The following is a 26,307-nucleotide window of genomic DNA, read 5'->3' as shown; positions in this document are numbered from 1 at the left end:
GGCCGCTCTCACTTTATGTGGAGGAGTAGTTGATTCATTCGATACTCTGTCAGTTATTCATGACATGATGTTGAGCACAGTTACAAGGGACCGACCTTTCGATTGTCTAGAGGGGGAATGGGATTTTGTATCGAGAATAGATGAGTCTGGATGCTTTTTAAGAAAACACCTTGCAACAATGTAAATTCCTTTTTTCAGCATCATGAGGCATATTTATTTTTCTCAAGACTTTTAGGGGACAATTTATTTGTCAGTAAGGAATGATTTCTTGCTATGTAAAGCTGGAAGAATGATTTTATGTGCACATGTGGATATCAGTGTATTTGAATGAGTGTTGGAGATTGAATTGTAAATTATCTACACGCGTTTGAAAGCCAACTTAACCTTTAAAGTATGATCAAAATATTTATTTATTTATTTATTTAAACCAAAACAATAATATCGCATCAGTACTCTGCAAACTTCGGAAGAAGAGAGAATGTGGAAAACCCAGAAATTCAGGGACAGTGTATTACAACCTTGATATCAAAGACGTGTCAATAAAAGTGACAAGGTCCTTTCCATGATCATTAGAAATCTCTGCTAGGGTAAGGGTTAGGGTACGTATCTGACTACGTCATAAGCATGTGTTTATGAATCACCATCAAATAGTGATGATACCAGGTGTTCGCGAAACGCTGAGCGTATCCTGCCCAACCATTTGCACTCGTCCAAAACACATGCAAAGACAAATGAATTGGTCAACTGAAAAAATACGGGAACATATGTCCTCCACCTGTCTGCCATGAATCTTTTTGAAAACTTTTAAGGTCTTGAATATTGTAACCCTGACCAAATAACTTTTAAGCAAGAGTCGTGTGACGTTTTTTGAAATCTTCATAGACAATGCTTGCTCGATTGTACAACTGGAACTGCTGGAATATAGAGAGAGATTTACTATTGGAAAGTTCAAGTTTTCATTTTGCCAATCCCACCAGAAAACTGACTCCAAAAGAGAACTGATGAACAGGGGCAAGGTCACACGCACAGTGCGAGATTATGTCCCACCACTATCAAGATAAGTTCCATTATATCTGTCCAAATGTATTATACCCTAATCTTCTACATACATTCCACAGGCATTGATCTTCAATTCGTGAAATATTCATTATCGGTCCTACAAACACCCTAGTCATTAAAAGATAGTAGTTTAATGGTTGTCATTATTTGTTCTCAACGTGATCTACGACGAGACAGGGCAATACATGCAGCGTATTTTAGAGGTGATCTGTTGATGTTAATATGAACGAGGTGCTAAAAACCGAGTGTGCAGACACATAATCTGCAATAAACATAAAAAAAGTATTGCCAGACAATCATGGATTCGATTACCCAGAAAATCAAGTGACATGACAGTGCATTGACTGATTATTTTGAAACTAATAAGAAAAATATGTTAATTTTGACATTATTTGAAGACAGAACCAGAATCTATTTTGCCACCGATTTCACTCAAGAAAGTTATCTATGATAATCCAAAAGATCTGACAAATACTTTGAAAGTTAATTTTGTGGATTAGATAGTTATAGCTAATCACGGCAGTCCCCGTAGGAAATCATAAATACCTTCTTCTCTTCAAGCTAGTTTCAACTGACATCAACAAAGACACGGGTTCAGACAACAATAGATAATAGGTAATAGGTTACCTTAGTTGGTAGCCAGACATATATTATACCTCTTACATTAGTTTTCATAGCAGCACTCGAAATTCAGTATATCCGTCCTTACTGAAGGAGAAGTCAGTAATACCAATGCATAAAAAGAGCCATGTGCATGTGCATGAATATTCTTATTACCGATGTTTTGCGCTGTTTGTCTATAATATTATCACAATGTAACAATATAATTTTTAATAATATTTTTAAGGACAATAATATAATTTGCAAACTGCCTGGGATCAGATAATATTCAGGGAACAGATCGGGGCACCTTGTATTCTTCAGTTTATTGGGGCGGGGCTTTGAATCATCTGTTTCATCAGATAACATTCAAAGAACGCATCGGGGCATCTTGTATCCTTCAATTTATTAGATAGCATTTCAGGAACCAATTGGGGGGGCTTTGAAACCTTTATTTCATCACATAGCATTCCTGGAACCAATTGGGGGGCTCTGAATCCTTTTTTCATCAGATAGCATTCACGGAACCCATCGAGGGCTGTTAATCTTTTATTTTTTCAGATGGCATTCTATAAACCCATCGGGGCACCTTGTATCCTTCAATTTATTAGATGTCATTCCAGGAACCAATTGGGGGGCTTTGAATCCTTAATTTCATCAGATAGCATTCATGGAAGCCATCGAGGGGCTTTGATTCCTATATTTCATCGGATAACATTCTAAGAACACATCGGCGCACCTCGTATCCTTCAATTCATTAGATAGCATTCCAGGAACCAATTGGGAGGCTTTGAATCCTTTATTTCATCAGACGGTATTCTAAGAACACATCGGGGCACCTCATATCCTTCAATTAATTAGATGTCATCCCAGGAACCAATTGGGAGGCTTTGAATCCTTTATTCCATCAGATGGCATTCTGAGAACCCATCGGGGCACCTTGTATCCTTCAATATATTAGATGGCATTCCAGGAACCCATCGAGGGCTGTTAATCTTTTATTTTTTCAGATGGCATTCTAAGAACCCATCGGGGCACCTTGTATCCTTCAATTTATTAGATGTCATTCCAGGAACCAATTGGGGGGCTTTGAATCCTTAATTTCATCAGATAGCATTCATGGAAGCCATCGAGGGGCTTTGATTCCTATATTTCATCAGATAACATTCTCAGAACACATCGGTGCACCTCGTATCCTTCAATTCATTAGATAGCATTCCAGGAACCAATTGGGAGGCTTTGAAGCCTTTATTCCATCAGATGGCATTCTGAGAACCCATCGGGGCACCTTGTATCCTTCAATATATTAGATGGCATTCCAGGAACCCATCGAGGGCTGTTAATCTTTTATTTTTTCAGATGGCATTCTAAGAACCCATCGGGGCACCTCATATCCTTCAATTAATTAGATGTCATCCCAGGAACCAATTGGGAGGCTTTGAATCCTTTATTCCATCAGATGGCATTCTAAGAACCTATCGGGGCACCATGTGTCCTTCAATTTATAAGACGGCATTCCATGAACCAATTGGGGGGGCTTTGAATCCTTTATTTCATCAGATGGCATTCTGAGACCCCATCGGGGCACCTTGTATCCTTCAGTTCATTAGGTGTCATTCCAGGAACCAATTGGGAGGCTTTGAATCCTTTATTTCATCAGATGGCATTCTGGGAGACTGTAGGGGTCAAACGTTTGCATGTGTAGATGTTAATGAAGAATTGTTTCTATTGACGCGTACGAGACAGCTGTCGTCTCCTCGTTTAATAAGCCATGTTTATGGCCCGTTTGTGGACAGGTTAATGTTTTTCTGTTGGTGTGTTAGTGGTTGGTCAACAGGAATGGAAGTCATCTTCAAGTTAATAATTTTCTGTCAGCACTTCAAGACAGTCAGTTCTTTTCCCATCAAACGAAACGAAGGAGACAAACAAGTTTTTGCACCCACGACTTTTGCCAAATCACCCAGGATTGTTTATATGAATACAGGTATGCAAAACAGACAGGTTATTAGTCATTTCCTGTACTGTTTCTGAAAAAGATCCTTGCATTGTTTTAGGTGAAAGTGAAAACAACTGAAGGCAACGTCCAACTTTAGATTCAGGTATATGTTATATCGTTTAATAATGCTCAACTAGCCAATTCCCTTGCACTGAATTACCTAAGTGAACTACACATAATAGAGACCTTCTCGTTTGTTCATAATAATATCTATGCATAAATATTCAGGGTGACAAAAACTCTTCCCATGACTGTAAGACAAGAAGGATGACTTCAACCTTCCCTTTATGTCGAGCTATATTCCAGCAGCTCCAGGATGTGGTGTCCGCATTTCACAACTTTTGAGGTTCAGTCGAGAATTCTTTTTTAACATTTCAAAGAACGACACAATGCTTTAAATCACGGGTGTAAATCCCCTTTTAACAACAATGACGTGGTATGATTAGTGTTTTACTGTGTATCGTGAGTAACTTTAACCATAAACGTTGATTTAAACATATTTATTCACAAGAAGTGAGCGGGATAGGCGGACATGTTCTTCCAACTCCCTGGTATTTACCAAATTTCACAATTTCAAATTCAATATTATGCATACAACACTATAGAAGAGACATAAAATTCCAAAATAACAGTAGGTGTACATCAACAGGTATGTTATGAACACTATTTTTAAGGCTGTTAAACATAGTTTCACGCTGATGACTAAACAATGTACATTCCATGAGGTAATTATATGCATTTTCACCTGTTTTTCACATGTACAGTTCGGGTGATATTTTATACCAATTCTATATAAATCATAATTCAATTGACTGCACATGTATCTTAGTTTGCTGTGTATGATATTATATTTTCTTGTTTCCATATGCGAAGAAGGCAAGTGACATGGGGTGGTGCTTTTGTAAAGAATTTTAAAAACAAGAAATCGTAGAATATCGATCTGATAACGGAATAGAGTTCCACAATCAGATAGTCGATGGGTAAAAGGATTCACACGAATGACTTAGTCTTGTGAAAGGAACACTGATGTTTTCAGAGTTTCTGAGAGTGTATGAGTTTTTTGCAGCAACGGTTTTTGGTAGAATATCTGTTAGAAAGGATTGGGCCATATTATGATTTATTTTGAAGAAAAGACAAAGTTTACTTTTCTTTCTACGTTCTACTAAGGGTTCCAAACCGGTTTCGTAATATAATGAATGCCTGGGGGCATATTTAGGTAGACCAGTTACATGCAGCTTCTTATTGTAATAGTTCTAATTTCTCACTTTGTCCTCCGGTGCAACCATCCCATACCCCATATGCGTATTCAAAGTTTGGTCTTATACACTATGTATTGTTAATAGTATTTCTGTGAAGTAGTCTTTTCTTCAATACCTCTCTAATTTATACACAAGCCCACTGTGCCATACACGATCAAAAGCTTTTGAAACATCACAGAATACAATACAATAGTGTTCTCTGTTATCTAACGCTGTACAAATTTGATGATAAAGTTCCATTAGTTGATGGACTGTTTTGTGACCAGCCTGAAACCCAGATTGGTACTTTTACAACAATTTGTTCTCATGAAAATTATTACATAAATGTTTCAAAACAACTCTCTCAAACAATTTTCCTAAACAGCTAATGAGTGATATCGGTCTATAATTAGAAACGATAGTGTGATCACCTTTCTTAAATAATGGCATAACGTTTGCCTTTTTTCCACACTGATGGAAATATACTTGATTGTGATATACTGAACAGTAAACACAATGCTTCGCTAATAGAATACAGTTTTCTTTAATAATTTATGACAAATTTTGTCCGGTCAGGAGGCTTTGTTCAGAGGCAAACATTTTATTATATCTTCAATTTCTTTTTCGGATATGACCATGTTGGTTGTTCATGTCTTTCTCTGTATGAAATGTGAAATCGGGCATAGTTGTCCCTCTTATCAATAAACATTAGATATAGATTGAAAATATTTATTCATTTTCTCTCCCTTTTCAATTTCAGTAAAGATTGTCGGGTGTTCGACCGTATCATGCTGTTGTTAGCTGCCCCAGCACAGCATTACGTAACACTTTCCAGTAAGAGGGTTTGTTTTCTGCATGCAATGCTGATAGCACTTCATCGAGGTTTGAATAAAAATGTTCTTTAGGGTGACATTTTATGTTATTTCCTTTGTTCCTCTGATTTTTATAGGCCCGAATGTCGCTTTCCTTTTTCTACTTTTACTTTTTACAGCCTTCTTTTTAAATCTATCTCTTTTCCTTGATTCTCGTCTGAAACTGAAATCATACCAAGGTTTTGTCATTTGGACGAATGGTTACTATTTTGGTTGGAATGCATATTTTAACATATTTATTTAAGTATTTATTGAACAGACTACATGCTCCTTCAACATTTGAATTTTCACTAAATAATTCATTCTAGTAAGTGTTTTCAATGAGCGAATTTAGTTTATCATAGAAACCGTTTTTAAAACATGTTTTTTTTCTTTTATATGTTACCTACTGGTATGGTCAGTAATTCTGGTAGGTTCGGTAATGATATTGTGTGGATTTTTCCTATTTATTAATTCAATTACGCTTAAGCTCCAAGACGATAACATATTTTCATTTATGTCACCAACCTTAATCATCTTGCACGAAATATCCAGGGCAATTTCAATGCTATCATATAAATGAGTCCAATAATTCACTGAATTATGTTCCATAAACGTCAACCATAAATGTTACGTCAGTCTGTCGCCAAACAGCCGAGTGCCAGTTTTGAAAATAAATACAATCCCATGTAAAACCACTTCTAGGAGAATAGTGTTTCTTCTAATTTAGGAGAGACTCATAAACCTAAGCAGTGTGGTGACCGCCTGGGGAGATCACTATGGCAATCGACCGTCCTATAAATTAAGTCGGGGCAAGACGTCTGTTGTCTACTATGTCATATAAAGTTTTATAATGTTCACAGTAATCCCACTGGCCCAGCGACATTGGTTCACCCTCTTTTAACAGTAAGCCCTAGTGAAATATGAGTGTATGGTGTATTTATAGCAGGTGCTTGGTTTCGGCTCTTCAGACAATCAGGAATAAAAGGAAATGTGGAAAGAAAGCCCATCACTAAAATATAGTTATACATTAATGAAGAATGAAGCGTGGTTATTTCACGATGAAACTTTGTTCTATCGTGTCGTTAATTCTGGTGATTCGAACATGCACTTGCAACTTGATGACATCGTAAAATGGACAAGGTTAATTTTGAGAGTGAAGCGTCCAGTGAGGCCGAACCATCGCTTCCAAAATTGAGAGAGATATGACAATCAGTATTGGGAGAAAAGGTGCAGATAGTCGAGAGATCGAGAGAGAGAGAGAGAGAGAGAGAGAGAGAGAGAGAGAGAGCAAGAGAGTGGAATGAGAGAGAGAGAGTGAGTGAGAGAGAGAGCGAGATTGAGAGAGATTATCACGCGAGTGTGTTTGGGGATGGTAAATATCCTGCATTAGGAATAAAAAAAGACATTGTGTTTATTCCTAATACAGGATAGATAATTACCATCGACAAACACACAAGCGTGATAACCTCTTTATCATATAGTGCCATTCTTTAATTCTGTGCTTGAAAATCGCTTTCCCTCTCTCACAAACATTACCTAAACATTGCGAGTTTTCCTGGAATGCGCGTCTTAATATTTATTACGTCACAGGGTAAGTGATGTGTCAGTCGGACAGTGACAGTAACCAATATAGTTCCAACTGAAATCTGTTTTTTATAAAGTGGCGAAGCAACATATACGCAAAACAACAATTGTTTTTAATTGCCTTTCGCGGCAATTCATCGGTCTGTCCACTAGAGTAACTGCCCTTTGTCAAAGGGAAGCTACTCTAACCCTAGTCTATCTCCATCCACATATGACCCCAAAATCATTAAACTAAAAGGTGAATTCCCAGTTTAGGACGTATTACTGCAAAGTGAAAAAGACGTTCAGGATAAGATTGACGTATTTTAGTATGAGAAGGTAAGGGGATCGAACCATTTGTCTTCCACCCTCCAGGCAGTTACACAACAGTGGTAGTAGACACAAAACACTCTAATGCTATTGCCACACAGTTTTGTGATAAACGACAATCCCATGTATAACCACTTCAAGGAGAATAGCGTGTCTTCATATATGCCTTCTTTAAGAGAGACTAATTAACCAAGGCAGACTGGACAGATATATACCGTTTTCATTTCAATTTATGGTATTTCAAAGCTTTCTAATATCTTGTTATCATTGTTACAACAAACGGCTTCTACACGGGTACTCGTTCATTAATCTATATATCTCAAATCGACATGATCTGAAAAGACGTGAACAGACGTGAAAATCCGGGGTAGAATAAGTCTTCAGCAACCAATGCTTGCCGTAAAAGGGGACTATGCTTGTCGTTAAAGGCGACTAACAGGATCGGGTGGTCAGGCTAGCTGACTTGGTTGATGCATGTCATCAATCCCAATTGCGTAGATCGATGCTCATGATATCAATACCTGGATTGTCTGGTCCAGACTCGATTATTAACAGACCGCCGTCATATAGCTGGAATATTGCGGCGTAAAACAACAAACCCACCAACCAACCTTGTACGATTCCTTCTATATCAAGTATTTATTTTATGAATCACCTTCAAAGAGTGATGATTCCAGGTGTTCGATAACTTTGGTTTTCTTGGTCTCAAAAGCAGACATTAGCTCAATTAAGGACCGATATCAATTTGTCTGCTTTTAAGGAAGTATTAACGTTTCATATCGTGCGCACACAGTGCAAGTCCAAGTAACAGTGGTATCGTTCGGTGCAGTAATGCGAACCAAGCCTCGCCCACCCTACAATCAGCCAATCAGGAACAGTAGTCTGTTAGTGGGCGTGGCCTAATACTGTTTGTTTTTTTAAATGCATGTTTAGCCAATCAACGTGTATTAAAAACTTTATACCATCATCTCTTTTGTATCTTCATGCCAAGACACAAGCACAAAATGAGAACTGCTGCTTGCATGATCCAGATGACACATATATAACATATATAAATAACTATTTTTTTATTATTCCTCCAAACCAATCAGACGCATCAATGTACAAGGAACACAATTAACATTTCAGTATATTCACATCTTCACCACAATGGCGGTTACAGAAGAATATATCAACACATAGACATCAAGATTAACTTGGGGGTATTAATTTTTAGCAACGCAATCACTGATTGACACATTGTTACGGCGGACTTCTCTCACATGCGCATGTCACGAGAGAATGGGATAGTTCCAACGCAATTTCATTTCCTTCACGGGTGTTGGAGGAAAGCCCAAAGTGACGGGCAAACGAAAATGTATACATCCATTCATGATGGTGACTAAAAATGAAACAGATATAAACTAATTATACGAAGGTGATACGCTTGAAACGGGGATCATAGGTTTGTTTTGGACTTCAAGCTTGCAGTGTTTCGGCGACAGTTTTCAACCTATTAACATTTTGATACCGTTTGTAATATTTTGGTCAAATCCATATTTCAAGCATATACTTTATATTGCCCAGCAGTTTAGTTTGTGACGAGATTTACCACTTTGTTGAACACCACGATCACAGATAGGGTGGTGACTATCAATGGATCATGGCACGGGCGATTATTAGATTCGGACAACGACCACAGAATCGAGTAAGTTAGATAGGCTTGGATTCATCAATGTCTTCTTGTAATATCATTTTTCAAAATATGAATACCAGAGAGTTAAAAACAGAGTCAGCTTAAGACAATAAATTATTATACATTTCCTTGATACAATACAGTCTCCATTAACTTGCACACAAATGCCATGTTGGATTAGCTTTGATTTCTACGAACAGCATTTAGGCATTGAGCATGTCTAATCATATGCTAAGGAGTTACCGTCCCTTGTGATGAACAATACCTCGTATATATAACATAGCATTATATTCTTCTAAGTATGTTGTGTGTGTGTGTGTGTGGGGGGGGGGGGGGGGGGGGGGGGGCACCATATAATAGTATTTTAAATAATAATTACCTTTATGAGAATCTACGATATGCATTCATTACAATGCTGGATCCAATGTGTTTTTCCAAAACATAGGACTCGCTTTAGCAAATGAACCTCCTACAGCACACGTCCTTATATGTAGAATGAAACTAGAGTGGTGAAGGAAGCATGACATAACTTGTATAATGATCATTAAAGCATTATCTTCTTTTTGTTGTTGCTAAATATTCAAATCTCGGTTGTTTGTTTCTCATCTATTAGCAATTACATTTTGTCGTGGTACCCTGATGACGTGGAGCAATACCCATTAATACCCTGTAAATAATCAATCCTGGATCAGACAATTCAGTGATTGATATCCTGAGCATCGATCTGCGCAAGTCAGCGAGTCTGTACACCTGGGGCCATAACTGATTTTCATATATTTTTCATCACAAGTCTGCCCTAACGCCCTATAGAATCTGTTTTGACAGATAATCAAGACTGAATACTCTCTGGTGATGACATTTTAATTTTCGTGATGCCCGTTGTAAGAGTTCCTGTATCAAAAGATATGATGGTGTAAACACTTTGAGCACAGTGGAGGTAGACAACATGAATACAAGAACCTAATACTCTGGGTACATTCATAGCCATTTAAACATCACGTGCAGTAGTATAGACGGTGGGGGTACTGGCTCACCCAACCTGGACCAGGTATAGTCTTAAATGTCGCAACATTGTAGTATTTTTATACTACACTTGCTAGTAATAGTTCCCTGTGATTATTAGGCTATGATCCTGAAACCGTTCTGACTGTAATGGATGGTTTGATTGTTACCATGACTATAGACTACATAGAATGACATTGTCCATGCTTGAACTATGTAACTATTTTGTCTTCTTTTTATTTCTATTACAATTTCTTTCTGTTGAAAGACATTGTTCACAGCTTCGTTCTGTACATGTCAACTAAAGTTTGAGTGCTGGAAAGACAAGATAAACTTCATTAGACCTTCAATAGAGTCTATGACATGATCGCGGCATGCTGTAAGGGACAGTTCTGTTCAATGTTGCAGTTCACATCTCCCAGTAAACTGTTGCTTGACCGCCAATTTACATTTCTGAAATAAACAACACATAGTTAGCAAACTGAATGATACTGCATAAATAAAAGATAAATGTTCAGATCGAACATCATATCCTGGTTTAATCATTGTCGTAAGGACCATTGGAACTATATTAAATATACTCGGTTATTCCTTGTTTCAAGTTCATAAAACAATGTCTCCCTTGAGGATGCTAATTTCGTTCATCAGTAATAGGAAAGGACCTCAAATGTGCCTGTAAATGATATGTCTTGTCCTTTAATCTCTGTATATGATGAAATTCGCTGTGCAGAGTTGCGTCCCTTGGGCACGCCAGACCTATGATTATTGGCTCAAATTCTGGGTTAGTCATTTCTTTAACCAAAGTGGTAAGCCCTGGAACCTGCATGGGCTTTCCTCCAACCTCAAGCTGACACACCGATATATAACAGGAGCAGTGTTCAAAGCGACGTTAAGCCCAACTCACTCACTCACTGTACATATTAAATATATGGGATATATCATTCACATACCATTATCATCCAATACTTAAATATGTCCTTAATTAATTCCCTTATAAATGTACATGTGAATATTGTCCACTTTATTTGAATCACTAACTAATAATTCATCCTCATTAAGTATTTTCATCTCTTATCCATGAAAAAAGTCTCCATAAAATATACTTTATCATATTTGGAGGCGAGTATTAAGGCACCGCCTATCGTATAGATAACAGATAGTGCCTAACATTGAAAGCGCCATTCAGCAGCAGAGTTATCTCAACAGTGCACAAGTCACTGTGTCCAGGCTAAAGCCACATCACTGAAATAATGTTTGTCACTGGCCAAATGTATCATCAAAGGTTAATAATAAAATTGGCCAGTTCCAGTAATCCCCGTGATGTACGAAGCATTTGTTAACAGCAGCTGTCTAGTTTATACATCCTTGTCGGACCCTTTCATTTGTTGTATTCTATTATACTACGTCCAAGTTATGTGAGGTATGACCAACAGGAGGTTAGCTAAAAGTTAGAGCCACTGACAGTTACATACCGTAAATAGGTTGAACGGCCCACTTTGTGGATATGAATTAGTCATAGTATTGAAAGTCTGATACAGTCACTTATAAGACAGTACGTGTAATAATAAAATCGAAATAAACTGTTCAGGTTGTCTGTAGGATGTAGGCCCCACTATCCTTTTTTTTCAAACTAACACCAGAGCTCCAGATAAGCTTTTGGTGTTGTGGGTATTTTACCCATACATTTTAAAATCATTGGGTATCAGTAATTCTACCTGCGTATTCAAATTTCTGTTACCCACTAGTTTTTACACATGTGGGTATTTAAGTTAAATATTTAAAAACACTATTCATCTAGTCCCTGCAAACTGGTGTCGTGTGGGTTCGAGAGCTTTATAGGACTCAAAAATACCACGATACTTCCACAAGAAAGTGTGATGGCAAATGATCATGATGTAACTGTCATCGTGGAGTTTGGCAAGGTTGACGGAATGCCCCTTTATAATTTCAAAATAAGTTGCTGATTTGCTAATCGAATACGCAGGGTTACTTCACAATATTTTGATGATACGCACAAGTTTTATTTTTGTAGCGTATCTGTAATGTTCGATGCGTATTTGATACGCTTGGATTATATTGTACTGTGTATTTCTGCATTTCTGATGCGTATTTCACGCAGATACGCAGCTTATCTGGAGCTCTGCTAACACTGTAGAATGCATAAATCAAAAATGATATCTTCAACATATTTCTCGACATATTTCACATTGTTATGTAACCTGTAAGTGCATACGTACCAAATATGTAATACAATGCGTTATGCCACTGGAAGTACAATGGTGCCCTCATTTCGACCATGCGGTCCTTTACTGGCGATGTTTCTCATCGCCAACCTGTCCCAGTTAATATTATGTCCGCTCAAAGATTTTAGGGGAACAGAGGAATGAGGGGAACCTAAAGGCTTCCCTTTGCCATACTCTGAGAATAGTGCTCTATCAACACCCGTCAGACTTGCCGGTGAGGATTTGTGGTGTTGAATTTCGACTCGTTCCACTCCTCTCATGCTTGGAATCGAAAGCAGATCTGTCTGCCCCCTTCTAATTTTCGGTCTTCCAACAGAAACCTCTGAAGCTGATGTTGCTTGGCCAAAGTTTGACCTCGAAAGAGAGGGTTCATCTGGAACTGGACTTCCACTGTTGCTGGTTGAGTTTGCCCCAGGACTCTTGGTCCTCAGTGTCTTGAGTTGAAACTGAGTTACTGCGGGGCTATCATAGATTCGCGGATCTGTTGAATGCTCCGAGTGTTCTCCAACGGTCCCTTCTAACATCGACGAGAGCCCATCTACAGGGCCAGGAATGTCATGTGCGGTGGCTCCTGGTGCGGGTTGAGATCCTTCAGGACCTACTTTGTCTGATCTCTGCACACTGCGCCTCCCTCTGGTGTTGTAAGGACTCCATCGTTGCTCATAGGGAAACCATTTGTACTGCTTTTGACCATATCTGAAGCAAAGGATGAAGAAATTATATAATAACGAATTAGTTTCATTTTTAACCAAACATTGATGTATACTTTTTTTGACATGGCGTAATAATCTACTGTCGATGAAGAACATAGCAGATGGCCTTGCCTGACAATGGTATAAGAATCTATACCGAAACGTCGCCTTTACAGTAAATAAGAAGTTGTTATCCACAAATTATTTCTACTTTGTCATCTGTCAACTACTGCTTATCAAACAATTCAACTGACGAACATGCAATAGATTTTGAACTTAACCTTTCTCCCCAAATAATGATAATTGTCTGTAATCTGATATAGGTATATAAGAATGCACAAGGTAATCAAGCATTATTTCGATTTCATGCTTCTGGTTTGTTTCAAGCTTCTGACTATTTGTTATGATTAATCCTCGATAAGACAGTATTCATGGTTATAAGTGTACGAGAGACCGACCATTTGATATCCGGGTGTGTGGGGAGGGGTGTTGGGGGATTCTACCGGAAGTTCTTAAAACATAGGCTCGTAATTTCAAAAATTGCAAAAAATATCTAGTCTCAATACAAAATCCTAGATCACTATATTCTCTAGACATGTAGGCGATTGATTCACTACCCGTAGGGATATATTTTGAAGATTGACGAGTAGGAATGTGTTTAAAAGCGGAAATGAAAGTTCCGCGACGTTTTTTAACAAACCATCAGTTGCTCATATGTTTTCAGAATTTGGTTGTCTATATATGTTAACAACTGGCAATATCAACCCTCACCTACGTAATAAACAGCTTGCAGTCCAACATAGGATCAATATTCGCGAAAATTCCTCACTTACTGCAAAGTGATAGCGTAACACTGTAGCTCACCTGCCTAGACCAGCATTTCCAACATAATGCTGTTGTTTCGGAGGTGGTGGTGGATTTCGTGGTTGAGCTACTGGTCGCGGCTGTGCTTTAGGCAGTGGGGTTGTGGTTGTAGCGGGAGGTTTCGGTATAAGATGGTGAGGCAAAAAAAACCGCACCTCCTTACGGACTGATTTAGCAGCAGCAGCAGCAGCAGGAGGGGGTGGAAGAGGAGGAGACTGGCGAGGGTTGGGTTGAGGACGAGGCACAGGCATTCTGGCAGCTCTTGATTCGTACGTCCTTTGTTGAGGATAGAGTGGTTCCCGGAAGGTTTGTCGAGGTTTGTACGGTTCATACGGACGTCGTGGTGGTGGGTATTGTCGAGCAGGCTGTTGATACGCCTGGGCTTGCGGTGCATACTGTTGATATGATGGCTGAGGTGGTTGTTCAGGATAACCTCTTCTTGGAGGCTGAGGCTGAGGCTGAGGCCGAGGTCGGGGATTGTATCCGGCTGGTGGGTAGCGTTGCGCTTGTTGTGCTTGTGGGGGGTAGGCCTGACGTTGATAGTGTTGTTGTTGCTGCTGGGGTGGATACCGCGAATTTGCTGTAATGTAACATGTCCGATCATTATAGACTACATATTTTATGAATGTATATACAAGTCAGATTGAACATCAGTTAGTATCTACAAACATTTTGACATATTCATTCAAACAAGAATGATGACATGTATAGAATACAGATATTTGAAACATTACGTTACATACACAATTTACAACCTCCACCTCGGATTACACAACATCTATTCGTCTCTATATTAAGACGTTTTCCTCATCCTGCATCAGCATGGCAGACATGCTTCAGTTAGAGCACAGACACGGAGTTTGTTAGAGAGGTATGGTCATGCATCATTCCGTGTTGTTCTTGTTACACTTAACCACAGGTGGAATCTTGTTTGGGTTTTGACTCGCCAGAAGTGGGTCTCGTAATACCAGTTTATAAAATATTTAGACAAATTAACAACTTCATTCCACTTGGAATATGTCTCAAATGAATGTCATTGAACAAGTAAGGATAAGATATATGGATAAACATGTTCTTTTCATCACTTAATAGATAACGGTGTCAGAACCTAAACGCAAACGTTGCCCTCAATTGTAATAAACAAGTTGTTGATCCATATGTCTTATCCTAACTTGGTACTCCAACCTCTAAATGCCTCTTGGGGCGGTCGGGTAGCCTAGTGGTTAATGCGTTCGCTTGTCATGCCGAAAACCCGGGTTCGATTCCCCACATGGGTACAATGTGTGAAGCCCAGTTTTGGTGTCCCCGACCGTGATATTGCTGGACTATTGCTAAAAGCGGCGTAAACCTATACTCACTCACTCACTCACTCTAAATGCCTCTCAAAGATGTCATTGAACAAGACTAACTATAGAACTGGAACATGAAGCTGTACATTGTGATCAGATTTCTATATATCTCGTCGGACATTGCGATTGGGTGATAAACTGTCCATAAACTTAGTAGGACATACATAAGCGTTATATGAGGAACAAGCTCAAATCCTGCACTCAACATTCGATGGTTTTATTCAACTACTTCATCTTCCTGTTCTTTGTTGGCAGTGAAGTCTAGTGTTTGATGTTTGTAGTGCCAGGTTACGACTATCAGTTCATTTAATACCCAACAGCTCTGATTCCAGATCACCTTTTTTTCTGAACGCGCATAAATGTAAGTTGCTTGAGAAAAACAATATCATTCTAATTTTGCTGGGCGGTGGGGTAGCCTAGTGGTTCTAGCATTCTCTGGTCATGCCAAATACTCTGGTTCGAATCCCACATGGGTACAATGTGTGAAGCTCATTTCTGGTGTCCCCCGCCGTGATATTGCTGGAATATTGCGGCGTAAAACCATACTGACATACTCCTCTAATTTTGTATTTTTATCTTCTGCTAAAGGGTTTACATGAGGTATGCCAAACCAGTAATAACTTCATACAGTACAACTGTAGTCAGGACAGTCAGACTTGCAGTATGTCAGTTAACGGCATGCAAAGTGTGCAGGAAACATGCTGAAACACCACTGGACATGCCAAATTAAATGATTTTAAAATGTTTTGATGTGACACCATGCTGCAAAAACATTAGTCATTAGTCATGAGTTTTGAAAATATGTTTCTTTACTGAATGGCATGCATCATAATCCTTAGCCATATCCATGCAGGTCTTGCCTGGGCGTGCATTGAAGCCCGGTGAATGTCCTGAGGATCCCGCCGCACCAGTGTGCTGACTCAACAACATTAACACTAGTTTATGGGGATTGTCACTGGTTCTTGCCCGGGTGTTCTTTCTTTGAGGGGATGGTAACTTGCGGACCTTGTTTTGTTGGTTATTGCGAATTGTATAGGACCCCGGAGTGCCATTACGTGTGATCGAACGCACACCTCCTCGCCTCGAGGACGATACAGGTCGAGCGTTGACATTTATCGGTCTCTGTGCCTGTGTTTGTCCACGTGTCAGTGCTGGGCTTTTTGGGAGGGAATTGGACGCCGTTCTTGCAGACGTGGGTGGTTGACGGTCGGGTTTGGTCATAGGTATCTGGCGTTGTTGATAGGCATGATAAGAGGGCGCTATTTGGGGTGTGAAGGGCCGGTTCCTGAATGTGCGGGGCAGAGTCCATCTGCTTAGACGTCTGGTCCATTGGCTATTATATTGATCATTCTGGTGCCTGAGGATTGGAGCTGTAAGGAGTTTAAAACTTTAAAACTTACAACTTGGAAACACTTGGAGGTTATAACATTAATGGGTCATTATCAAAATTTGTATCCATTTTGGTCCTGTTGAATCAACAAAAATAAAACTTGGAAACTACAACTGTTAGTGATTAAACAAAAAACATAAAAACCTAACAAAACAGTTGGGTAAATTCTGTTTACACAAAGAATCATGACTTTGCCATATATTGAATATACAGGGACAACAGTAGATATTTATTTCCTTGGTGTAACCATTAGAGTTACCAATATTTTGCTGAGAAAAAAATAAATACAAAATTTATTTCAGTGTATTGTTGTAAAACTAATGTTTTACCTCTGCCTGGAACAAAAAAATAATTTCATTTGAAATTCGCCACGTTTTAAAGCCTGGTTCATCATTCTTGTGAAAAATAGAAACAAATATTGATCAGTCTCTCTGTCTGGGTCCCAAACACTAATACAATGATTGATATAATTTCAATATTCTTTATTTATTGAACACTTTCTTTGTACTTTTGAAAGTCATGTTAAGCAATATGCGTTTACCTGAATCATTTTCAGAATGTCCTCTGGTAACATTAAAGACAACACGGTTACACCAAAGACAAGGCGGTAACACCGAGAACATTACCATTTCTCATAACGACTTTTGTTTCACGTCACAATAACGACTTTTCTTTTACGTCACAATAAACTATTACAAAGAAATGATGAGTCATAGTTGGTGTTGCATATTTGCAATGACATCAAGTATTCTGTTTAGGATGTTTACTTTAAAGTTAATACTGCCGACTTGTGGTAACACTGATGACATATAAAGAAGTTTAGTGATTATAAAGGGGCCTAAGTTAAGGTGTTTTTTTTATAAATGTAAATGTTAATAGGAGTTAAGACATGTTGTACCCATTTAACAATAACTTCAAAGTTATAACTTGCTTACTTTTTGTAACACAAGTGACATAATAGGTTATACCTGAGACATTAAGCTTAATCTAACCATAAGTTGGAGTGGTTTAAAAACAATACAAAAATTTAAGTCTTAATATGATTAGAAAATTGTAATTTCATAGACATGTTTTAAGCATTGCCCATTCACTTTAAATAATATCTGACCAAGGACATATTAAGTAGCACCAAAGACATTTTGTGATGATTCAGGTAACACCAAAGAGAGTAACATCAAAGACATATTTTCATTCAACATGAAATAATTAAATTTTCGTTGTGTTCATTGAAATTCCTGCATCCTGAATTGGTACTCATATTCATACTCCAATGAACCGAACAAAATACACATTCATTCATTCAATAAAATACAAATGACTGCTCCCTGGGCAGTGGCCGATAACATTCATGACCAGTACATTTAACTCTTTAGTTTTTCTATAATACATGTAAGGATTTTTCTTAAATTCTAGAGTTTTCTTTATAACACGTTTACACCAAAACATGAAACTTTCGTGAGGTGATTCTTGGTGTTACCTTTTCCAGATTGAATAAAGTTTTCTTCCGTTGAATGAAAAACATTTTCTCGTGGAAGACAGGAATTGATACCATAAGGGGGCATTAATTTACCTCCTCTCTTCATAAAGATGGACAACTTTAACATCTTATTAAGCAAATGGTAACACCAAGGACAGAAACCTTATAGACAGGCATGCATGACTTAGTTTCCGTTGTTTAGGGACAAATACAGAGAGGAAACGTTTGTTTTATTATCAAGACTCTAATCCCATTAAAATAACACCAAAAACTCATATAGATGAGATATGATTTGAAAGAAGATCACTGTAAAAAGCATTCTGGGTCTATTGACAGTGATATTTCAACAATTTCAGATTATGTACCACTCCACTACAAGCAATTTAAGCACTGACAAAGCAAATGTTCGATGATATATTATAATTTGGTTCCCCACTAACATACAAGGGATGAGATGTTATCTGAAACGTCACGAAAGATAAAGATTATTGACATACAAAAGGCACACATGTTGATAATGACCCAATTTCATACAGATTTCATTTATTTGAACATGTAAATACCAGACATGATTTGGCTGAATGTAACAATCATATGAAACCACTACCCCTCTGGCTCTCTGCCTTCTCTTCGCAAAATGTTCGCGTTCCTCTTAAACATTCTGGAATCCGTTTTGGATGAATTAAGTAGTGTACACTTTTGATACAAATATGTGATAACGTTTTTCTGTATCAAAATAAACATTCACTAGTAAGAAATGCTAAAAACATTTGCAGGCATATCATTATCAAAATCCGTTTTGTATTAGTAAGCGTACATACAGTGAGGGGAAAATACATTATACCTCTCAGTTGATTTTAGCAAATTTATATTTTCAATTGAAAATATCTTAAATTAGCAATACCATATAAACACATGAACTGTACTGGCGCTAGTCCAGGACTCAAAGAATGCTTCTACATGATTTTAAAAGAATTAATTTGATTTAAAACTGTTAAACATTAAAAGAAATAATTCGAATAACACAACTGCTGGTGAGTATCTCAGATCTTATCTTTGAAAATCAACATGAAGTTGCTTTTTGCAAACATTTCAATCATGGTAGGGGTTGAAAATTCATCTCTTACCCCAGTATTCATTGAACCAATATATGTTTACACAACATTATCGAGCCACAGATTAGAAAAGAGTGATTGATCAATTATGAGATAGACGTTATGAAATTTTCATTTATTTAAAAAACAAACTCGGTATACTTTCTTTTGCCCCTCAGTTTAACCATATTCGAAAATGTGTATCTGACAAGAATATTATTTCATGCACAAATGGACACAATACATAAATAGCATAACCACACATACTCTACTGCTCACATGTAACTTAGTACCCCTGCGACAGTACCGTTGAACTATAGCACGTTCGGACGGACATACCACGTTGCAAATGATATCACTATAATTCCGCGAAAAGGAGGTAAATATTGGTGAGCAGTATTGTATATTCACCATGCATGACAGAGACGCACACGTAACCACTGAACACTGACATACTGCACATAAAAGATCAAACATTTTTTTATGAACAATTAATGTGCAAATATCAATCCCAAAATATATGATGAATATACATATATATATCACGATCATAACATGTGTACATATATTTCTATCAATTTGTTCTCATGTCTGGTTTATACATTTTGCAAACAAGCTTATGTATGGAAGCGCGTACATCGCATTTTGTTCAGATGTTAAGAAGCAAGTACATATTATGCACTGAAGGTAATTATTCAAGAATTAAGCATCATTTAAAAACTGTTAAGCGATATTATAAGATTACGACTACTATTTATTTGTACTTTAAAAGGGAGGGATTAGAGACTGCACAAATTGTTGCATATTCGGATTTTGTTTTTGAAGACTGTGAATCATTGGAAGAAGAAGGGGGAGAGTTCATGATAGTAAAGAAGGGGACATCACGGCAGTGAGCTGGTTGGCTTGGCACCACTTTTCAGATATATCACGGCACTTCAACTTGGTTTCGGGTGAAAGCTCAACTCCATTAAAAATGACAAAATACAACTACTACATCTCAGTACATCTCAGTACCCACGATTTTGTTGTATAGAATACAACACGACAGATAAAAAGTAAATACATAATGTAACAGTACATTGTAGTCCGTGACTATTTACAAAACGACCCGTGAGGATCTGGGGTAAAACAGGTCTTCAGCAACCCATGCTTGTCGTAAAAGGCGACTATGCTTGTCGTAAGAGGCGACTAACTGGATCGGGTTGTCAGGCTCGTTGACTTGGTTGATGCTTGTCATCGATCCCAAATGCTCATGATGTCAATCACTGGATTATCTGGTTCAGACTCGATTATTTACAGACGGTCGTCATACAGCTGGAATATTGCTGAGTGCGGCGTTAAACAACAAACATACAAACAAAAGAAACAATTTACAACACGACACTCATCTTGCTTGGGTTTGAGTGAGTGAGTGATTTTGATTTTGATTTTACGACGCTTTTAGCAATATTCCATCAATAGCACTATAAAACCGAAAATTAGTCCGGTCTGGTACTGTCAGCTTCACAAACTGTGCTATTCTGCAAAACTTTTATATGATAAAGACCACGTCTTTGGTACAGTGGATCGAATGTCTGCCCGGTTCGATCCCCAGGTCGCGTCATACCAAAAGACGTTAAAATATGGGACTTGTTGTTACCCTGTCTGGCGCTCGACATTAAGGGGCTAAAACAAGGACTGGTCGGCTCGGAATCAGTATACTGTGTCTGAAAGGGGTATCCATGTTAAACTGCGGCATTGTATCTCAGTGTGCTAGCACTATAAATCGTTCTGCATTAGGGGATTATTGAACAAGGCCTGTTAATGTGCCTAAATGGAGCATCCATGGTATCCGTTGGCCAGCATAAAATCGACATTAGTACGGGCTAGTTCAAGCAGCCTCACACACATGCATACACACATACACGCACGCACACGTAAACACGCACGCATACGCGTTCATACATGCATGCATGCATGCACGTCTCTATATAAATGAAGTTATCTCACTCAAACCAACATCATCTCACTCAAACCAATATCTTCTCACCACACCTACATCATCTCACCACATGCATTGTGTCTTGATGAATACACCACACATACCTCTGAAGCTATTTCACTATAGTACACATGCATCATAAAAGCTTCCATTGCTATATAATATAATATGTACCAGAAAGCGTAAATGCATATCGATAGCATAGGCTCCACTGACAGAAATGATATGCTCCTGTAACTATTGAAGCACGCCATGAAAGAATTATGAGAGACATGACATGGTGAGAATCTTGTTTTTTTCTCCCCCGGAATGCCTTATTCGTACAGACGAATGGCTACCATATGTTGCTAGGATCGAAATTTCTAACATCAAGTGCAAGTTCGTGGTCATGATTTTGCTAAAAATTAGCTAGAACGAAGATTTGCTCGAATTTAAATATCAGAAAACGAGCAAAAAAACAAACTTCGCGTCCGGTGATGACCACAAGAAGTAGATTTTGAAGTGAAACGTCTTATCCCCATTCATAAGAACACAACCGATATCTTCAATAACGAATTCTAAACGTTTCATTCATTTCTGAAATTACGCAGATCATCTCGCCAATTGTGCTAATCATACATTTTCGTTTGGACAATGAATGAGACTCGAACCAGGATGAACAGTGGTACGAAAACACTCCTTCATGTAAATAATCACATCTTACCCTACCCTCTGTTACTGAAGCGGGTCGATTAAAAAATCTCTGGGAAGCTGAATGAATAAAGAACGAAAACATTTGACATGTACATAAACACGTTATAGAAAAACAATTTCATATTTAAACTTTTTTTAATACTGAAAACAACGACTCTCTTTTTGAACAAACCCTACGTCTTTCATGGCGTGTTTGCTTGGAACATTAATGTCATGGCAACAAGACATCCTGTTAAAAGCTCTAATTGCCATGTTAGCCATTATCATGGGGAATGGTCAATATTGAGCCATCACCACTGTTGACCTTGTGACCTCTGATGTGGATCCAATAGTTGACCTTGTGACCTCTGATGTGGATCCAATAGTTGACCTTGTGACCTCTGATGTGGATCCAATAGTTGGAGTGGCTGGGATCTCGGTGTAGAAGGTTTCGTGGTCGTAGTGGTGGACGGAGTGGTTAGTTCTGGCAACTCAATATCAGGAGCCTCGTACTCGCCATTGAACGTCGTTGTTGGAGCCTTGATTGTCGTCGTTGTAGTTGTAGTAGAGGTCATTGGTTGAGATGTAGCTTTAACCACGGAATAGACACCTCCAGGACGATTATATAAATGAACTCCATGAGATAAAGATTCCTGGCCTCCCCCTACAATTAGCCCAGATGATCGCTGAGGCTGGGTATGTAATTGTGGATGTTCGTTTGGATAGATATTTACGGGCCTTGAGGACGCATCTGAAGAAAGCCATCCCGTCATCAGACCTGCAGGGCGTTGAAATGCTGCAGGGTGTGCTTGGTAACTGAAGTTCCCGGGATGCCCCGAGTACAACTGGTAGTCTCTGTATGTCGAATAACCCCTACGTCGTGTGATAATCTGGTTATGCCATGACTCTGCGGAAGCATACAGTACGACCAAATATGATGGCATTTGATCTGGATCAGGGGACATTTATTAGGAGATAAACTTGATAATTTTGTGTTTTCAGATTTGCGGGTGTTATTGAGTAATCAATTCCCGGTTATGTCATTTCGTTACCTTCCGTTATAATTTCCGGCTAACTAAACGCGGTTCTGATTTGCAGAAATTGTGCAGATGAATTTTCATAAAATTTAATATTATATATTGAGAAAAAATACATATCCAGAAAGGTTCCGTAAAGTGTAAAGTCCGAAAGATTTCGAAGTTCGAAAGATCTAATCCCATTTAACTAAATCAGATTGCATTACACAACTGGACCGTGATCTTATGGTAGAGCGTCCACCAGGAAAGAGGAAGGTTCGGGATTCGATCCCCGGCCGCGTCATACCAAAAGACGTTTAAAGATGGTACTTGTTGTTACCCTGTCTGGCGCTCGGCATTAAGGGGCTAAAACAAGGACTGGTCGGCACTGAGTCAGCCTGCTGTGTCAGAGTGGGGTATTGTTTAACTGCGGCATGGTATCTAGCACCATAAAATCGGCATTAGCCCACCTAGGACACGCACAAACACACGTGCATGCACGTCATTATATAAGTGATAATCTTGGACGCGACGTTTAACCCCATTTCACCTCACCTCATTACACTTATCCCGTTAAGATCATGCCTGCCGTAAGAGGCGACTATCAGGATGGGTGGTCAGACTCGCGGACTTGGTTGGTGCATGTTATTGTATTCCAATTACATGGATCGATGCCCATAATGACAATCACTGGATTGTCCGGCCTAGACTCGATTATTTACAGACCGCCATCATAAAGCTGGAATGTTGCTGAGTGCTGCGTTATAAAACAAAACATTTTACAATTATCAAAACATGCCCAACTCCAGTCTAAATGTCCACCCAATAGCATGTAGATAGACACTGATATATGAACACTGGGACAAAATGAACAGCAGGGAAACGACACATGTACCACAGTGGAGAAGGCCTGAAAGAGAGGCTCGTTCATGAAGGTACAGACATGAGGACGTTTCGGATGTCACACACAATGTACAAACAGGTGACAGTTACATTTCACATAATGACAAATCATGCACCAAGACGTGTGAAACGTAAAGCAAACTAAACAGAAGTTAGATCTGTGATGTGTACAAGGTAATAAGACATATTTTTCAAAATGAAACGCCATTCATTAAAATAGGACTATATTTAACTACATGTCCATATCTTGTATCTCTTGACTATATACAGTGACATTCTCTTTACTCGAACTTCCTGAACTCGACATATCGCTTTAGACGACGGAACACCATGATCATGTCACGTGAACTTACATTGTCAGACCGCTTGTCTCGAACTTCGGATATATCGATTTTGTATCGATTGTCTCATGGCAGGAAACGAGGTCTGTGGTGTTTTAAATTTGAAAGATTACATAGGCTATGTACCTTAGGACAGGTATGAGCGCCGGCTCGATGCTGTTGAGTGTTTGCCATCGTACCGGGGGGACACGGGTGGCCCAGTTGTCTCAGGCGCCGGGATTCGCTGTTCAGAGTTGCATCTCTTTGGCACGCCAGTGACATATGAGTGTGGGTTCGAATCCCTGTTCGCACCGATTATGTTTCTAGGTTTGTCAGCACCATACCCGTGCTCGTGGGTTTAACCAAAGTGGTAAACCTCGGAGACCTGCAAAGTCCGGTAACTCTCCCTTATGATTTAAATGGACTATTTTAAATTAATGTTATCAAGACTCATCAGTAAGGCCGAACCTTCAACTCGTTCCGATGAAATCATGTGTACATAACCTTGCTCGTGCTGTAACATTCTCCTCAACTTTTGGTAGGGGTATTTTTTTTACACACAACTGATTCGCATGATAAGCCAAGTGTATACTGTAAAACGTGAAATTAATGCATCTCCAAAAGAATGCGACCGCTGGCCCCTAGCCAAAAATGCGACTCAATATGAATGCGACACCCCCTCCTCTCAAACATCAGTGGATTTATATCTAAACAAAATGTCCTCTGTCAGGTTTACAGGAGAATCTAGATGGATTGTCCCTATCAAAAGGTGAGTTGTGGACAAAACAAAGTCCATGTGGTATCTATATAGTATAGAACCCAGGCACAGAGACAGGTGTGATCAGGATCTCCTACCTGGTGGTTGCCATTGATTTCTGTAGCCCTGTTGTGTCTGGGGTGGACCACCTCGATATTGATTTTGTTGCGCTGGTTGCCGTTGATTCTGGACCCAAGGTCGTGTTGGTGGAGGTGTGGTGGTTGTGATGCTGGCGGTGGTAGTTGTTGGTGTTGGCGTGGTCGATGTTGTCGTCACACCCGTGCCTGTCACCCCTTCATATTCAGGGGGCTCAATCTCCCCGGCAACTGTGGTCGGTAGTCCTGTCAAGAGAAGACAACATGACTGATCCACTTTTCGAAGCACCTGAACATGATTAAATGTAAGGGACAAGTTAACGCAACTGTAATATCATTACTTACGGTATGGAATCTATTTGTATAATCATGTTGTGACCACAGGCCTCCGTATTAGATATTATTCTGTGAACAACGAACCTTATTTCAGTTATTAAAATACAACATAAACCCCTATTGCAGCAGGTATAATAATGCAAACATAGACTCCTATTTTAGCCATCTGAAATGATGCGAACACAGATTCATATTTCAGCAGCTATGATTATGTTAACATAGATCCCAATGTCAGCCATCTAAAATGGTCTAGACATAGACCCATATTCAAGCCATCTAAAATGATGCGTACACCAGTCACTATGTCAGCCGTCTATAATGACGTGAACACAGATCCCTATTTCAGAAGCTATATTGATGTGATCACAGATCCCTATTTCAGAAGCTTTTATGGTGCGAACAGAGAGCCCTATTTCAGAAGCTATAAAGATGCAAACACAGATCCCTATTTCAGAAGTTATAATGATGTGAACACATATCCCTATTTCAGAAGCTACAATGAAGTAAACACATATCCCTATTTCAGAAGCTATAAAGATGTGAACACAGATCCCTATTTCAGAAGCTATAAAGATGCGAACACAGATCCCTTTTTCAGAAGTTATAATGATGTGAACACATATCCCTATTTCAGAAGCTACAATGAAGTAAACACATATCCCTATTTCAGAAGCTATAAAGATGTGAACACAGATCCCTATTTCAGAAGCTATAAAGATGCGAACACAGATCCCTATTTCAGAAGCTATAATGATGCGAACACAGATAGCTATTCACAAGCTATAATCATGGCCAAATAGT

At 38.8% G+C, this 26,307-nt stretch overlaps 1 protein-coding gene across 1 annotated transcript in view; it reads right to left on the bottom strand.

The window, feature by feature from the left end:
* Positions 1-10,746: 10,746 nt before the first annotated feature.
* LOC139472751 (uncharacterized) overlaps positions 10,747-26,307 on the bottom strand; it is a 52,158-nt gene continuing 36,597 nt past the window's right edge. The window contains exons 4-7 of the mRNA XM_071255219.1: positions 25,174-25,416; positions 14,117-14,696; positions 12,555-13,256; positions 10,747-10,770 (exon numbers count right to left, since the gene is read on the bottom strand). Coding sequence (XP_071111320.1) covers positions 12,575-13,256; positions 14,117-14,696; positions 25,174-25,416 — 1,505 coding nt within the window. The 3' untranslated portion in view covers positions 10,747-10,770; positions 12,555-12,574. The remainder of the gene's footprint in view (positions 10,771-12,554; positions 13,257-14,116; positions 14,697-25,173; positions 25,417-26,307) is intronic.

This window comes from Haliotis cracherodii, unplaced genomic scaffold (genome assembly GCF_022045235.1).
Source record: "Haliotis cracherodii isolate W230 unplaced genomic scaffold, xgHalCrac1.p SCAF_25, whole genome shotgun sequence".
Classification (NCBI taxonomy): domain Eukaryota; kingdom Metazoa; phylum Mollusca; class Gastropoda; order Lepetellida; family Haliotidae; genus Haliotis; species Haliotis cracherodii.
The sequence above is the reverse complement of the archived record's forward strand: the minus strand, read 5'-3'. Positions and strand labels throughout refer to the sequence as shown.